This window comes from Periplaneta americana, chromosome 14 (assembly GCF_040183065.1).
Source record: "Periplaneta americana isolate PAMFEO1 chromosome 14, P.americana_PAMFEO1_priV1, whole genome shotgun sequence".
NCBI classification, from domain to species: Eukaryota; Metazoa; Arthropoda; class Insecta; order Blattodea; family Blattidae; genus Periplaneta; species Periplaneta americana.
Window position 1 is genome coordinate 30530468 of NC_091130.1, and position 18059 is coordinate 30548526.

Sequence of the window (18059 nt, forward strand, 5' to 3'; positions counted from 1 at the left end):
CATTGATTCACATTAATTATCCAATTCATTTAATTTCACTTCTAATTTATTTCTCTTCCACTTCTCATTTGTTCAGATGTTTGTTGACTTTAATTCATTGTTTCCATGTCTATCTTATTACACACTTGACACTTTCTTCTCTATTCTTATTCTATTACTTTTGCCATCCCTAACTTAGGTTAGATTAGATTAGACTACGTTAGGTTAGATTAGATTAGATAGCTAGGTTAAGTTAGGTTAGGTTATGCTAAGTTAGGCTAGGCAAAACGACTACCAGTGCAATAAATTAAGTAACATTCGATTGGATTGAATAGCTAAGATTAGACTAGAATGCACTAGATTAGATTGAATTGAATTACATTAGATTACTTGAGATTAAATTAGATTGTATTAATTCTGTTAAGTTATATTAGGTTAAAATTAAATTAGGTTAGCTATACTTGTTTTTTTTTAGATGGGACATGACAGTTAAACGAACTACAGTGCCATGTTGTGAATATGGACTACCACGCTGCCAGCTGATGGAAGCTAGCAATTGTCGTTAAGATGGCTGACGTTAAAACATTCATTGACAATTGATGCGAAGGTAAGAAAACAATACAAAAATCGACAGAGAATCAAAGACGAAACGTACCAATGCTAACACTGTGTGCACAATAAATGTCGCCAAGAGAGCTATTAAGCACTCGCCATGTGGGAACGGTAAGTTTGGCAATTCAACCGTTGTTACCATAGCAACAGGCCTACCACGCTATGTGACATTCAGTTGTTTTTCCGATCACAACGCTCCTGTCATGTCCCATCGTTAAAAAAAAACAAGTATACATTAGTTTGGATTGAATTGGTTGCATGAGTGTATTGGATTGGATTGGAATCGACTTGACTTGATTTGGATTGAACTGTTCTGTTTTGGATTAAAATATATGCCTATTGATTTAAATTACGTTGAATCAGATTTGTTTGTGCTTATTTTACATTATTGTATTTGGTTTACGGTACTTTATTTTATTTTGTTATATTTGGATTTTGTTATCTAATGAAACTTGTTCATTTTTTACATTTTATTTGTGATCAATTTTATTTTACTTATTTTTAGTTTTAATGCATTATTTTATGATCCGATTAATTTTTATTTGGTTTTTATTCGATTATTGAAAATAAAGTACAGAGGGGTACGATTTTTTTTTCGCACAGTGTACTAGACTTAGAAACATTCAACGTTTCTGAGTTACATTGTGACTGAGACAGCAGGGAAGACAAAAGAAGGAATCAAACAGATAGGTTCCTCTCAGTCATTCCTCATGATGGAGAAGATAAATAGCTCCGAAACGTTGGATATTCCTGCATCTATTTCCAGAAGCTCTTGATAACAGATTCAAAAGATGAGTTTTTCATTTCCGCGCCTTTCCTCATTTATTGATATGACACATAGCCTTGAGATACCAAAATACAAAATCTAAACAATTTCAGAACACATTTTGTATTGTGAAAGACTTTAATCCTGCTTAAATAGAGACTTTTTCCTCTACATTAAAAAAGGTTTTTTTATGTGGATTACTAGAAAGATATTTTCTTTACAGATGGCTTCTTGAAGTAAACGCATCACCATCTCTGTCTGCCACTGACTCAGAGGATTATTTGCTGAAGTACAATCTAGTGGCAGACCTGCTCAACATTCTCAATCTGGAGGGACGCCTTGATGGTACAGAACGAAGAGTGGGCGGCTTTGACTTGCTGTGGAACAACGGACCTGTGTGGAAAGTGTTTCCTGGCACCACTGACTGTCATGAACAACCTCATCCTACTGTGGGGAGTGTCAACTTCTCTTCCCCGAGACTTAATGTCTTTCTTGGTGAGCATTTACTGCTGCATTATATATAAGCTAAACGTCTGTGAGTGACTGCATTAAATTTTCAGCTCGAAAGTTAATACTACCCACACAATTCATGTAGTCAGCATCTCAGAACGTTTCCAAGGCGAGTATGTGAATTGTGGAGTCAGGTAAAAACAACGACAAGGCAAGTGAAGAAAAATGGAACGGATCCAGGGAGCAATAATGTAGGAAGAAAGGTGAATAGTAAAAATAAACATTATGATTTAAGAAGTTGATGCAGGGGGAAATAATGGGAGAAAATATAAGAAAAAAGTAGATAGTAGGGGGACAAGGATATCAATAGCAAGTGAAATGAAGTGAAGTAAGGGGAGGATATAAGTGTGGGGAACAGTAGTGGAGAAGTGGGGAAATAATAGATAGATAGGCTGGTGAACGAGAGGTGACAAAGATACATTTAAAGAGAACGTGAGTGGAATAGAGAATAAAGTAAGTTACGACATGCTGCAAAACATGCTTTTATTTCTTTAAAGATTTTTTTATTAATTTGTCCTACAGAATAATCTCTGTAATGTTGACAATTAATATTTGAGGAGAAAATTCGCTCCGGTGCCGGGGATCGAACCCAGGTCCTTGGTTTTACGTATCAAGCGCTCTGACCACTGAGCTACGCCGAATTCAATCCACAGCATCGGACCGAACCTTCCTCCTTGAATGTTTCCCTTTTGGCCTGACTCCAAGTTAGGCATATATGTTGACGTATATGTCCAATGTCAACTGCCATTATATTAGGAGCGCACTCAGTTGAGTGACTTGTTTGGCCGGGATTCCGCAGTTAAGTGCACAGAATTTTTCTCCTCAAATATTAATTGTCAATATTACAGATATTATTCTGTAGGACAAATTAATAAAAAATATCTTTATTATTCTCATAGCTAGCAATGCATATTTCTCTACAGACTACTGTGCACTTAACCCAACATATTATTGGTTACGAAACTCTCCGAAGGAAAGAATTTCTTGAGCAAACCTACGACAATTGATGAGTTGAACTTCATCGCACACCTATGGCAGATATTTCAGAACATAAACTCAGAGCACTGAAGAGAGGTTTTACTAGTACAGACCCAGAAACAAAATTTGGGCCATCTGAATTTTCCAAGTTCTAGCTATAACATACTACACATGCTTAGTAAGCACTGAGAATGTGCAGTATGTTATAACTGGAACTTGGAAAATTCAGGTGGCCCAAATTTTGTTTCTGGGTCTGTACAAGAACAAAACAGTGGACACTTACAAAATCTATGATGAAATCATACAGTGGGTAGTGATGCAAAAAATCCCATTTCTTCCGTAATATGCCAGAATTTTTAAGATTGTGTAGACAATTAAAAATGTATGAACAATTAAAATTATCTTTTACTTTTGAAAAACCTTACATATATAATAATTCTTTATTAAACACAGTATGGACAATTTTTTCTTGTTTCCAGCCATTTTTAGTTGTTATGAAGGTCTGGCTGGGGACCTCGCAGAGTGAAGAATGATTGTGGAGTGTTGGTGGAATGGGGATAATGCACTCTTGTTTTTATTTTCTTCTAGGTTGCCTGAATGATCGCAATGCTCAGCTGCGTCTTCTACAACGAGCACACAACAAACAAGAAATGCTACGTGATTGAAAACAGTGTTTTTTTTCTATGCCAATTGTAGGTAATAAATTGGACAGCTAATAGATTGTGGTGATCATTTAAAATTTATGAATTCATTATTCGGTACTGGTACGATGGTGAAGAAGAAATAAAAGAGAAGCTCTGTAAACATATTATATATAACTTCTCATATAGGAAATAAGCACAGTGTTTATAAGTTACATCTCAAATGACTACAGATGGAGAATATTGTTTAGAAGTGATTATTTGAATCGTGACATGAAGTTTGTCCTCGGTGCTATCGAGGATGGTTAAAAGGCAATAAAATTTTTTTCGTGGTATCCTCCAAGAGGGATGGGTCTTGTTTTATATTTTTGGCATGTAAAATAACCCTGCTCCTAATAGAGAGCTCCAGGCAACATTTTCCAACTATTTCTTGCCAACATAGAATTTCACTTTGCACTTTGAAATACTGTAAAATAAAGTACTACTATTGCTACTGCTATCAGTGCTATCACTAATACTATGTACTACTATTTATTGCTACTGCTGCTTCTGCTAGTACCACAGCTACTACTGCCACTACTGCTGCTGCTGCCTAAAGCTTGGTGCTCACTTAGGTGAGGCGAGGCAAAGCGATGCGACAAGAATTTCTTCTGCCAGGGAAACTTACATGTAATCAAATGGGAGCCCACCTACTGGAGAATCGTAAGGCAAGACTACGAGAAGAATCGTCGCTGGACAAGTCTGGGGAGGAACCAGAGATGTTTCTTTGCATCAGCTCGCTTCAATGTACGGGGAATAGGAGATGCAAAGAGACAAAATTTTCATCTTTGTCACCATTCGGATATTTTCGGGCCTTCATCAGATAAACGTCCTCTTCATTGTCGTTTGGTATTCTCCCTATTTATCCTGAAAGATTATACATTGGCCGCATGATATATTTGCATTGTGAGGGTAGACACTTCCCATATAAAATGTACTTAAATTGATCTAGAAATGTTCTTAAGGGGAGGTTGTAAGCTGATTTGGATCAAAATTAACATTTTTTGGTTTTTAGCTGAACTAATAAATTAAGAAAAAGTCGGTAGGTTAAGGAAGATCACAACTACAGGTGTGCAAATTTTCATAGATGTAGATTGAATAGTTTCTGAGATAAATGTACCTGAAGTTGCTAAATTTAACACGACGAGGATAGGGCTTACAACCTCCCCTTAAGGGACTTGAATTAATTTTGCAGGGAAAAGCTGAGAAAACCATCAACTAGTAGAATGTTAGTTGGCCTGGTATTTTACCAACTGGGGAAGAGATGTAGAACATTTATATTCTACCCTTGGTTACAAAGGAAAGAATCGCGTGAGATGTTTGTTTACATTCAAAAGAATACTTGGAATCACAGACTGAGATGAGTTGTGAACGAATCGTGAATTGTTACAGCTCCAGTTTGAAACCCATATATTATTATAAATTATCTTCCCTTTTTTCGATACTATCAATAATCGTCTGAACTATTGATAGTATTGGAAACAATTTGACTCTCGATAGTTGAAGTCATAACTATCAACAGTATCGATAGCACTATCAACTATCGCCCATCACTAATCTCATGGCATGATCTGCACTATTTTCCTCTAACTTGCCAGTAGAATCCAGCAATGTTGTCATTTCCAAGTCCTATGCCCTTTGTGGAATAGGTGATTTTGCAGGACTGCAGTACCAAGCTGTCCTATCTTGTTCCAGAACACAGTGGTTGTCTTTAGTTATTGCAGTAGAGAGAATTCTGAATTTGTTTGAAGCCTTGAAGTTTCATTTCATGCCCTAGGAAAATCAGCTTAAAATGCTCATACAGTATATTTATTTTTCTGAATTCCTTAGCAAAGTTTTTTATTTAGTACATAGCCTTTTACGTGCATTAAGTACAAAGATTCTGGAAATTGAAGGGGAAGACAGAAGCATAATTGAAGTACTGGTACTGGTACCCGGTATTGTGAACACTCTAGACTACAGTGAACATCTTGACGGGAAGACTAAAGGCTGTGGCGGCTGATTGGCTGAGGCAAGTGAGGCCAGGCTTCAGTCACTTTGCTTCCTTAAACTCAAAATTTAATTAATCGATGAACTAGTGGACTTACTCGTGCTAATTATGTAAGATTTGTACGGCTTACAGCTGTTTCAGTGCTTACGCACCATCATCAGAGCCTACTAGATCATGGCGTCATCTCGAACTTCTCTGCCTGTTAAGTGGGTGTGTTTTATTGTTGAAAGGTGTTGAAGAGTGAAGTCGAATAGTGTGTGTGTACTGAAATTGATCTGTGTGTTGAGAATTTGATCGGGGTGTGTTTTGGTGTGTTTGTATATTTCGTATTGTTCTAGTGTGTTGAGTTTTTGGTTCTTGGGTTGTGTGTGTAGGATTTCCATGTCCGTATTTATGTTGTTTTATGTATGGTTAGTATTGGTTATGTGATCAGCGTATGTAGATGTATTGTGTCCTCTGGTTATTGCTTTAATGTGTTCTTTGTAGCATGTTTGGAATGATCTACCTGTCTGTCCTATGTAGAACTTATAGCAACTATTACATGTGAGTTTGTATACACCTGTGTAGTCGTATTTATTTGTTTGTGTTTTTTGTGTGTTGAGATGTCTTTGTACCCGGTAGTGTATTTTCTGTTCTGTATGTTATGTTGTATTTCTGTTTTCTGAATGAAGATGCGGTTTTATGTGTGCTTTTGTTTTCATATGTTAGTGTGATGTATTTCTTGTGTTCTTGTGTTTGTGTTGTGTTTTGCGTGTATTTGTGTTTGTTAAGTGTGTTTTAGTGGTTTTTTAGTCGTATTTAACATACTATAGCAGTTATTTCAATGAAGCATATAGAGTTGTAGAAGTAGAAAACTTTGTGATGTATATAGACCTGTCTTGCAGTAAAATTTGTTCCTGAGGCCAGGATCGCTCGTGCCGGGTCTGGCTTTTGCATTTTGTATGTTTCCACAGGTTTTAAGCTTGCACTCGGAAAGCTGAAACTGAGGCACATTTCTTATGGCCTTGTGGCCTAGCAGGTATTCCCCCACCCATCAGCCTTCACTTCTCCCATTCAGAACCCGGCCTTTTGTCAATGCTGGTCTCAAGTGTCGGTCCAATCATTCGCAGAATGGGAGTGGTAAGCACAATAAGCCTCAGGCTTCAGTGTAAGCCTTTGGGTCCCTCCTGCATACAAGACAAGAAAAAGCATAGTTCTAATTTCGGCCCAAATTTGTGTAATAATATTATAAAAAGGAATCAAAAATTGAAATATCAATATTGAATGTTTGTTACTATTCAACGTGTTTAGTCAGCATCCATTGATGCTTATTTTTAACTCCAATTCCTAGTTAAGTTAACATCATTAGTACTTCAATTTATAAATATTGTATTATAATTTTAGTGAATTTTATTTTTTTGCTCATGTAATTTGTTAATTAAAAAGCTGGAAGAAACTTTTCATTCTTTATTGTTATTGTTGTTTTTCGTAATGTCTCACCAAAAATATTTTTATTAACTATTACGAAATAAAATATAAAAAAACAAAGAGAAATAATAATAAACATAAAATTGGGATGTAATCCAGTCATATTTCTGATAGTTAATTAATTTTGACACCTACGAAATGGAAATACTATAAAAAATTGGAGATTTATCCTTTGAAGAGGTGGAAAAATTCAAATATCTTGGAGCAACAGTAACAAATATAAATGACACTGGGGAGGAAATTAAACACAGAATAAATATGGGAAATGCCTGTGATGTGCTGTACTTGTACAAGAGCATAGCCATTCAACTAACCAATCATTCACGAAATAGGAGTGGTAAGCACAATAAACCTTAGGCTGCAGTGTAAGCCTTTGGGTACCTCCTATGTACGAGAGAAAAAAAATGTGTATCATAGACAAAGAAGTGGAGTCACCATTGTATCATGTGTTTCACCCATCTCAAATGCAGGAAGAAAAAAAGAGAAGGGGCATTATGATTTGCACCACTAACATGTTCATTGTAGTAGCTGGATATCTATTTCTATTGATTTGAAATAAACAGTTTTGGCTTATGTACTAGTTCATTTTCAAACAAATTAATTTTTTTTTCGAATCCTGATTAGGGGTTTTTCCGGGATTTTCCCTCAATCAATTGAAGCAGAATTGTTGAGTATCTTTCGGCATTTCGTCATCATTAATTCACATATCATTTTTTTTTTATTTTATTGTGTTATTTTACGATGCTGTATCAACATCTGAGGTTATTTAGCGTCTGAATGATATGAAGGTGACAATGCCAGTGAAATGAGTCCGGGGTCCAACACCGAAAGTTACCCAGCATTTGCTCGTATTGGGTTGAGGGAAAACCCCAGAAAAAACCTCAACCAGGTAACTTGCCCCGACCGGGATTCGAACCCGGGCCACCTGGTTTCGCGGCCAGACGTGCTGACCGTTACTCCACAGGTGTGCACCACGTATCATCATGCCTGGATTCAGTTCACAGTGCAGCATGCTGTATGGTACTCGTACAAGAATATGGCAGTTCGGTTACCCAATCATTCACAGAATAGGAATGGTAAGCATAATAAGCCTCAGGCTGCAGTGTAAGCCTTCGGGTTTCTCCTCCATACAAGAGAAAAAAAACACGAGGAATTTCTCTTCGAATTATTTGCGGGGAGGTGAGGCCACCTATTAATTTTATTGGGAGGCAATGCTCCTGGCTCTATAAGTTGAGGGAGCAGAAAGTGCTCTCCTCCTGAGTCGGCGCCTTTGGGTACAAGAGATATCTTACTTATGGCTTTTAAGGAACCTGCAGGTTCATTGCCGCACTCGCATAAGCCCACCATCAGTCCCTATCCTGTGCAAGATTAATCCAGTCTCTATCATCATATCCCACCTCCCTCAAATCTATTTTAATATTATCCTCCCATCTACGTCTCGGCCTCCCCAAAGGTCTTTTTCCCTCCGACCTCCCAACTATAACACTCCATATGCATTTCTGGATTCGCCCGTACGTGACAGGAGGTATCACAGTCTACTATATACATTCACGAAGCTTGAGTTTTGAGAGTGCTAGAAACAATAGACTGTGATGGTACTATTTTGCATTGCCTGTAATGAGGCGAAATTAGCGATCCTAGTGGTGAGCAACTATCTAATTTTTGCATATTTACTACGTATTGAGCTTTGCGACTGTATATACTAGACTGTGCTACCACAGTCAATTATATAATCACAGACAGTCTAATATAATCACAGTCTATATATAATAGACACACTGTGGTAAGTATGTAGACTTTTTATTTTTATTTTATAGCAAACGATGGAAAAGAAAAGTCCTGACGTTAATTGCGATAGGTTATTCAAATGTCTGGTTATTGGAGGTACAACAACACTATATAAAGTAATGTACCAATGTAGACACTTAAAAATCAAAAGTATATTATTTCAACCTAGTCAGTATTTTAATTTTTGCGTAACATGTATGTCATCTTATTATCATAATTCATTATATTATAATCGAAACCCGTTTGTCAAGAATGTCTAGCATACAATGGCAACTATAAAAGTCTTTGACAAAAGCTATCGCGGATGAGAAATTTGGTGATTTGTTGGTAACCCTGTTTAAGTGGAACATAGGATCAAAATTTGTCTACAAAGTTACATACGCGTTAAAAATGGCGGCTAATATTGCCGGTGTTTTCGAAGAAAATTTACAATCTGCCATTCAAGCTGCTAAAGTATTGGTAGTAGGCGCTGGAGGTATTGGTTGTGAACTTTTGAAAAATCTCGTACTGTCTGGTTTCAAGGATATAGAAATCGTAAGTGACAATAACTTCTCATTTCATGTGCATTGTTTCTGCATGTAATCACTTTGCTCGATCATAACAAAGTACATTTTGAGGTTTCAGATTATTGTACAGCAATATGACATTGCAAATTGTTTTCCCTTTTGTTTAAAATATAATGTCTATAGTCTAGTAATAAAGCTTAAAGAAACTGCAAAGGTCATGTATAGAAATTGAGGTTAGGCTTCCTGCGTTTCGGTGATTTTCACTCAGCAGAAACACTCTGGAATGATTATTAATATGAATTAATAGTATAATATGATAATATTTTCTTTTTTAGATTGATCTGGATACTATTGACGTAAGCAACTTGAATCGTCAATTTTTATTTCATAAGCAACATGTTGGAAAATCCAAAGCAGCAGTGGCACGTGAAAGTGCATTAAGGTTTTGTCCTACTGCTACCATTAAGGCATACCATGACAGTATTATGAGGTAATGATTAACACAACTTTTTCGTTTTGTTGATGGAATTTTGTAATATAAATTGATAATTCATTTATTTTCTTTAACAATTCTAAATAAATATTTTATGCACAGTGGAGCTTCAGTTATCATTCATTTGCTCCATAAAACTGCGACATTTACCAGAACGATTAAAATCAAATTATTTAAACCCATGTTACAGTGGCAATTTCTTCCAAACATAAAATCTAGCCACGTATAAACAAACTTCAAACAAAAATTACAAAAAGAGAGAGAGAGTGTGTGTTTGTATGTACGAGTAAGTGTGGGTGTATGTGTTTTTTATGTCGTATTGTCAAATATCTGGGAGCAACAGTAACAAATATAAATTATACTCGGGAAGAAATTAAACACAGAATAAATATGGGAAATGCCTGTTATTATTCGGTTGAGAAACTTTTATCATCCAGTCTGCTGTCAAAAAATCTGAAAGTTAGAATTTATAAAACAGTTATATTACCGGTTGTTCTTTATGGTTGTGAAACTTGGACTCTCACTTTGAGAGAGGAACATAGGTTAAGGGTGTTTGAAAATAAGGTGCTTAGGAAAATATTTGGGGCTTTGAGGGATGAAGTTACAGGAGAATGGAGAAAGTTACACAACACAGAACTGCACGCATTGTATTCTTCACCTGACATAATTAGGAACTTAAAATCCAGACGTTTGAGATGGGCAGGGCATGTAGCACATATGGGCGAATCCAGAAATGCATATAGAGTGTTAGTTGGGAGACCGGAGGGAAAAAGACCTTTAGGAAGGCCGAGACGTAGATGGGAGGATAATATTAAAATGGATTTGAGGGAGGTGGGATATGATGATAGAGACTGGATTAATCTTGCTCAGGATAGGGACCAATGGCGGGCTTGTGTGAGGGCGGCAATGAACCTCCGGGTTCCTTAAAAGCCAGTAAGTATGTAGTAGTATTGTACACGTCATATATAGTAGATGGTATATTTGATGGCTGGTGAGTTATTACCAATAGAAAATGTCGGTAATTTCCTAGAAGACTGGCAAAATCCAACATGGCTGACGAAAACTACCAAAAAAGTTCTGCCAACTATGAAGTCCAAATGTCATCAAACATCGCAAAATCAAAGATGAAAAATCAAATATATATTCGTATTTTTAAAGAAGAAGCCCTCCAAAAAATGAAAATATGTTTAATTTTTCGCCTTTGATTTTTTTTGGCGTTTCGTGGCATTCGAACTTCATAGTTGGTAGTACTTTTCTGGTAGTTTTCGTCCGCACTTTACCCCCAAAAATCACAAAAACACAAAACAAAACATAATAATTTATCACCTTATCAAATAAAATTCAATTCTCATTGACGTCTTCATCGACAACCACTTCACTTCCAGTATAAATGACACAGGCTTTAAGGCAATCTAAACTTAAACCATGCAGGCAACAAAGAACTAAACCAACACTTTGTCGTACAGTCAACTTTGCATAAATAAACCATGTCTTTACACTAAATGAAATTCTCTTCGAACACTTATTACACCATAACATCTACAGAAAATACAGTAAGTAATTTCTTTAAACCACAGATAAACCAGTTTTCTCCTCAACATTCAACACAATCCTTAATCACCAGCGAAAGAACTAAACCAAAATCGACACAAAATTTAATCAATAATTTCAGAACACGGATTCCTTCCTTTCCCTCTTACTTCAAAATTCCAACCTTGTGCACACAAAATAAATTATTGGCACTGAAAAGTGCCTTTTCGTAAGCATGATGATGCGCATTCGACAAATGCAGACAAATCTACAATGTAACATCACTCACGTCAAACAACCAGGAACAACTGACGTCATTATCCATTCAAATTTAATGAAAATTCTAGAATAAATTACAACTATAACCAATCAAATCGAAAGAAAATATAAAATGACAAACTTTCAATAGCTTTAGCCATCAGACACAACATAACACCACTCACGTCAAACAACCAAGAACAACTGATAACGTCATTATCCATTCAAAATTAACGAAAATTCTAGAACAAATGACAACTATAACCAATCAAATTAAAAGAAAATCACGGCGACACCTAGTATAAAAAACCTAGAACTAACATGTAAAAGTCACTAAAAGATCACTAACATTTAACTCTGAAATAAAAAAGTTGGTAATACGTACTATATTCAACCAAGTGCCCGTCTTCTATGAAATTACCAAAATGTCCGCGGTGTTGCCTTGCCTCTCGCGTATATATCCCTCTCTCTCTCTCCCTCTCCTCCCCCCTCTCTCTCTCTGTGTGTGTGTGTTTTTTTCCCCCCTTCACTAAGACAGTGAAGGGGGGAAAAAAACACACACACACTATTGCACAGTGTCATCTGTTCATAGCAGTGCTGTGTATATTTTTATGCGTTGCATGTTCCTCTCTTCATTTGCATCACACACTACACAGACGGATGTGTGGGAAATTCTTATCCTGTGCAAGTGGCTTACCAAACAATCATGACCTGTTATCAACCTGAACATCGCAACAACAGATTTATGTAGTGGGCCTTGGGGGATTATTTCAGGTTTAGGAATAAAGTTTTCCATGTTTTATCTTTTGCTTCATTCGATTTTTTTAAGGGGGTATATCTGAATTTACTTCTGATTAGTTATTTTGCAGAATAAAATGGAAGTGCATTATAAAATGGTTGTAAAATTTCAGTGCCCTTTCTAGCCAAAAGTCTGCTGTTTCATTTTCCTTTATACTGTATCATGATTGGAAGGATTTCACTGTAACCTATTTTTTTTCTATAGTTTATTTACTTACTTACTTACAAATGGCTTTTAAGGAACCCGAAGGTTCATTGCCGCCCTCACATAAGCCCGCCATCGGTCCCTATCCTGAGCAAGATTAATCCAGTCTCTATCATCATACCCCACCTCCCTCAAATCCATTTTAATATTATCCTCCCATCTACGTCTCGGCCTCCCTAAAGGTCTTTTTCCCTCCGGTCTCCCAACTAACACTCTATATGCATTTCTGGATTCGCCCATACGTGCTACATGCCCTGCCCATCTCAAACGTCTGGATTTTAAGTTCCTAATTATGTCAGGTGAAGAATACAATGCGTGCAGTTCTGTGTTGTGTAACTTTCTCCATTCTTCTGTAACTTCATCCCGCTTAGCCCCAAATATTTTTCTAAGCACCTTATTCTCAAACACCCTTAACCTATGTTCCTCTCTCAGAGTGAGAGTCCAAGTTTCACAACCATACAGAAGAACCGGTAATATAACTGTTTTATAAATTCTAACTTTCAGATTTTTGGACAGCAGACTGGATGATAAGAGCTTCTCAACCGAATAATAACACGCATTTCCCATATTTATTCTGTGTTTAATTTCCTCCCGAGTGTCATTTATATTTGTTACTGTTGCTCCAAGATATTTGAATTTTTCCACCCCTTCGAAGGATAAATCTCCAATTTTTATATTTCCATTTGGTACAATATTCTGGTCACAAGACATAATCATATACTTTGTCTTTTCGGGATTTACTTCCAAACCGATCGCTTTACTTGCTTCAAGTAAAATTTCCGTGTTTTCCCTAATCGTTTGTGTATTTTCTCCTAACATATTCACGTCATCTGCATAGACAAGAAGCTGATGTAACCCGTTCAATTCCAAGCCCTGCCTGTTATCCTGAACTTTCCTAATGGCATATTCTAGAGCGAAGTTAAAAAGTAAAGGTGATAGTGCATCTCCCTGCTTTACCCCGCAGTGAATTGGAAAAGCATCAGATAGAAACTGACCTATACGGACTCTGCTGTATGTTTCACTGAGACACATTTTAATTAATCGAACTAGTTTCTTGGGAATACCAAATTCAATAAGAATATCATATAATACTTCCCTCTTAACCGAGTCATATACCTTTTTGAAATCTATGAATAACTGATGTACTGTACCCTTATACTCCCATTTTTTCTCCATTATCTGTCAAATGCAAAAAATCTGATCAATAGTTGATCTATTACTCCGAAAACTGCACTGATGATCCCCAATAATTTCATCTACGTACGGAGTTTCTATAGTTTAGTTAAGTAATATATCATTTTCTTGTAATAGTTTGAAGAGTTATTTCTTCTTAACACTGTAGTTATTAGGAACTAATTGTAATACTTCAAACAAGTTTCACTTTCCTTGGGATGACCCATGAAGAGAGATGGATGGAAATGTTCTTGTTCTTACAGGACTATAACATGATAAAATTTAATTTTAATTTGAAGATATACAATTAGTAGTATACTGTGTTCCAACATGATTGTTTCGATTTCACAATACTTCATCTTGATAATTACTAATTCTACAGTAATGCAGTAGATACCAATAGACATGCATTCTCTGCAAGTTTTGTTTAATACTGTTTTAAGTTCTGAATATGTAAATGTTTGGTCAGCTGTGGTGCAGTGCCACAGCTTCTGCAGATTATCAGCCAAAGGAGGAACTTACCCCCCACAGTACAAAGAAAAAAACCCAAGGGGTAGGGTTAAGTCAGCTGAGTGTGGAGGCCATTTCATCAAGTTTGGTGTTTGGTAGTGCAGTGGCCAATCCAGCGTTGAGAGGAGGGAGATGCTCATTGAGATACACATGATGATGAAAGTGAAGTGGTGCGCCATCTTTCTGAAAAATGAATTTTTTTTCCTCTTCTTGCAGTCACAACAGAATGATGAGCTGCGAAATTCAAGACACAAAAAGTCTCTGAGGTTTTGATAGTGCCATTTCCTGACATTGACATTTTTCAACAATACCCAGCATATTATGATAACCATATGCTTAATAAACTAGGAGATATTAGCTGTCTATTGAGACTGTATTTTTATAGCTTACATACTTTTCAAAATAAACCATAAAATCGGAGTAATCATTTTAGGTGATATTTTCTAGCAACAAGCTAGCACCATACTTGTAATAAAAATAGCGAGTTAAACCTTCCTTAACACTAAATACGCACATATGAAAAACATACTCGAATTCTAAAGTATTCAATTGCCCCAATGCAACTGTCAAACTTTGTGGATGGTTCATGTACGTCTTACTCCAAAACAATAAGGGCCATATTCATAGACATTCTTAGCGCGGGTTTCCGGTGGATGATCAGCGAACTAACGTGTTTTGTATTCATAAACTAGTGTTAGCGATATATGATATGAATCCTGTACAAGTAATCAGTCAATAGCCGGGGCTAGTTTGGCATGGACTAGTGAAATGTCTATGAATAGCACCCTGAAACTTTGCATTATGTATCACAGGTGTAAAAACAAAGCCTGCATCAACAGTGTGCTGTAATTCTGCCAGAGGCAGACTGTAATCTTTTATCTATGTATGTATGTATGTATGTATGACAACCGGAATATGTGACAACTTCCCTTTGTGAGTTGCAAAGTGACAGATGACTTCATTATCAAGTAACTTAACCCTGGGTATCAGTAAACATAAGGGCATAATATGCGTTTTGTTATAAAAGTCCATAAATAAATTGACCGTTTTTGCAAAACTTGCTAACTGAAAAAACTAAATTTTACAGGAGGGACAAAACACTGTAGTAAGCAAATTTTGCTGCTAACTGTCACTTAGGAGGAAGCAAGTTTTTTAAAAACGATCACACTGACACACTACAATGAAGAGAAATAATCCAATTTTACTAAGACGCCTTTAACATCATGTAGAGGCCTGCCTTATGTTAACAAATCCATCAAAATCTTAATTTAGCAAGTTTTACAAAAATAGTCCTCAATTCTTATACTTGCTCTGACATTGTATCTTTATTTAATGCCATTACTATATTTTATTTTATTGTTTTTCAGCCCAGAATATGGAGTGAATTTCTTCAAACGATTTGTAATAGTGATGAATGCATTAGACAATAGAGCTGCACGAAACCATGTGAACAGAATGTGTTTAGCAGCTGATGTACCGCTGATTGAGAGTGGAACAGCCGGCTACGATGGACAAGTGGAGTTGATAAAGAAAGGATTGACACAGTGCTACGAGTGTCAGCCAAAAGCAGCTCAAAAAACATTTCCTGGCTGTACTATTCGCAACACGCCATCAGAACCTATTCATTGTATTGTGTGGGCGAAACATCTCTTCAAGTAATTCAAATTCATATTTATCTTTCAGCATGATTTGTGTGTACTAATTTGTAGTTTTCTTTGCAAGTTTAACCACTCTAAAGGCTGGTCTACAATAAACTGGGAACAGAAACAACAACAAGAACGAAAAAGTTGTTAAATATATATACAGTATTTAAATGTAAGTATTCACAATTAACGAGAAGCGTACCGGAATGTGAAAGTTGGCGAACTTTTAACTTTGCCATTCTCGTTTCCACTCACAGCCTACTAGATTCTTTCTGCTATCGTCAAAAAGCTATTTGGTCACGGTATATTTTGTAGGAAGGAGGCTGTGACATAATTTCTTCTTCATCCATTGCTTATAACTAATCCAGAAATTCAATAGAATCACTCTCAGTATATGCTATACTTTATTTTTTTTTTCATGGAGTGCAGTTTCATAGAAAGGACTTTGCCGACAGACCTTCTACTGCCCCCTACTAATTGGTTGTCATAAATAAATGTCTTCCTTACTGTGACGGAAATCTTGTCTTCTCTTGTTAGTAACCAATCACAACCCTCGTTCAGAAGAATTGATAGGTTCCCGTCAAATCCATGTGGAGGCAGAGTTGTCGCATCTTTTCTGAATTCCAAGAATCCCGTCAGTCTCATTTCAAGGGTCACCAGGATTGTGGCAACTGTGCAATGTTGGGACGAGGGGACAGGATGGAATTGTCAGAGGTGTTTGTGTAGGAAGTCATAAATCTGTAAGTGGGTGTTCAAAGGAGCCACCGAACTGCACTCCTTGAAATAAAATAAGGTATATGTGACCAGATTACCAAGTGAATTTAATTCTTAAATATTTCGTGCCATAAATTTTGAAGTTGATTAAGCTGTGTTCATGCTGGCTGGCTTGTACTCGTGAGAGAATGCCATTGGTCAATTATACACTAATAACATCAGAATATATAATATCGACTTTATATATCATTATTGACATACATATCGATATGTATATCCGTTTCTGTTCTCGATTTATTGTGAATCAAATCTTCCCTTAAGAGGGAGGGGGCAGGGGTGTGTACGTGTGTGCCCCCCCCCCCAATGTCAAAAGTTTCCATTTTACTTGTCATAGACGATACAAACCAAAAATGTTATGCGAACAGTTGTTTTGTGAAGCTCATTTTCAATATTGCACACCAGGCTTTTTATTCTGGCTGTGCAATTATTGACTGTGAAAGCTTATTAATTAATGCTTTGGTAATGATTTTTGTTTTCATTATGCATATTTTCAGTCAACTGTTTGGTGAAGATGATCCAGACGAAGATGTATCACCAGATACAGCAGATCCAGAAGCAGCTGGTAAGAAGGAAAGGAGATTTTATAAATGTCATTCAAATATAAAATTACTTTTTTCTTTTCAATTTGGATGTGTTTTTTATAGATCACACTTTTTTTATCATTTTTCATTTATTTTCTAAGATATGGTTACACGTATTTTTAGTATAAAGGTTACAGTCTGCCTCAGGCAGAAAAGCAAGTTTGATACACCAGTAAATCAGAAGCTGAGAGAAGAATTTACAATTTGTTATGTGCATAAACATTGGCTACATGGCTTAAGTTAAAAGTGGCAACATCTGTATATATGGTTCCATAGCAATTCCTGTCCGATCTTGTGTCTCTCTCCCCCCCATTGACTTGACAGCTGCCATATGCATCCTTTCAAGATACATGGGTCATTCAATAATTAGTGGCAACAATGTTTGTATGTGGCACTATCAGAGGTAAATGATACAAGCTGATAACAGTGAGAAAGAAGAGCATCTGATGTATGTTGTCTGTGAGCTTGAAGACAGTAATCTCATTTATGAGATAGTTGTAGTGATTTGAATTTGTAGGCTGTTATCTGTAGTGCTCTAAAATGTTTAGCAAATACGAACAAAGATGCTTCATTGAAATTCAGATTACAAGAGGCAAGAATGCTCGACAATGCCATACAGCATTACTGGAAGCTTGTGGTAGAGATACGTCACCATATCGTACCGTGGCTAGGTAGACACATACATTTCGCAATGACCAAAAACGTATCGGCAAGAACAGGATTCACTTAAAGTCATGTTCATTGTTGCTTATTATTTTGACGGTGTCCTTGCCACTCATTCAGTTCCTGGGGGAAATCATGTGAATGATGCATATTAC

General features: G+C 36.4%; 2 protein-coding genes across 4 annotated transcripts in view; both read left to right on the plus strand.

Annotated features, from left to right (window-relative positions):
• LOC138713236 (probable tubulin polyglutamylase TTLL9) overlaps positions 1-4175 on the plus strand; it is a 616516-nt gene extending 612341 nt beyond the window's left edge. For both annotated transcript variants that reach the window (XM_069845167.1, XM_069845166.1), the window contains exons 9-10: positions 1581-1852; positions 3434-4175. In XM_069845167.1, coding sequence (XP_069701268.1) covers positions 1581-1852; positions 3434-3510 — 349 coding nt within the window. In that variant the 3' untranslated portion in view covers positions 3511-4175. The remainder of the gene's footprint in view (positions 1-1580; positions 1853-3433) is intronic.
• Positions 4176-9131: 4956 nt separating this feature from the next.
• Positions 9132-18059, plus strand: part of Uba2 (Ubiquitin-like activating enzyme 2) — a 33907-nt gene continuing 24979 nt past the window's right edge. For both annotated transcript variants that reach the window (XM_069845169.1, XM_069845168.1), the window contains exons 1-4: positions 9132-9304; positions 9612-9766; positions 15611-15898; positions 17155-17222. In XM_069845169.1, the coding sequence (XP_069701270.1) occupies positions 9161-9304; positions 9612-9766; positions 15611-15898; positions 17155-17222 (655 nt within the window). In that variant the 5' untranslated portion in view covers positions 9132-9160. The remainder of the gene's footprint in view (positions 9305-9611; positions 9767-15610; positions 15899-17154; positions 17223-18059) is intronic.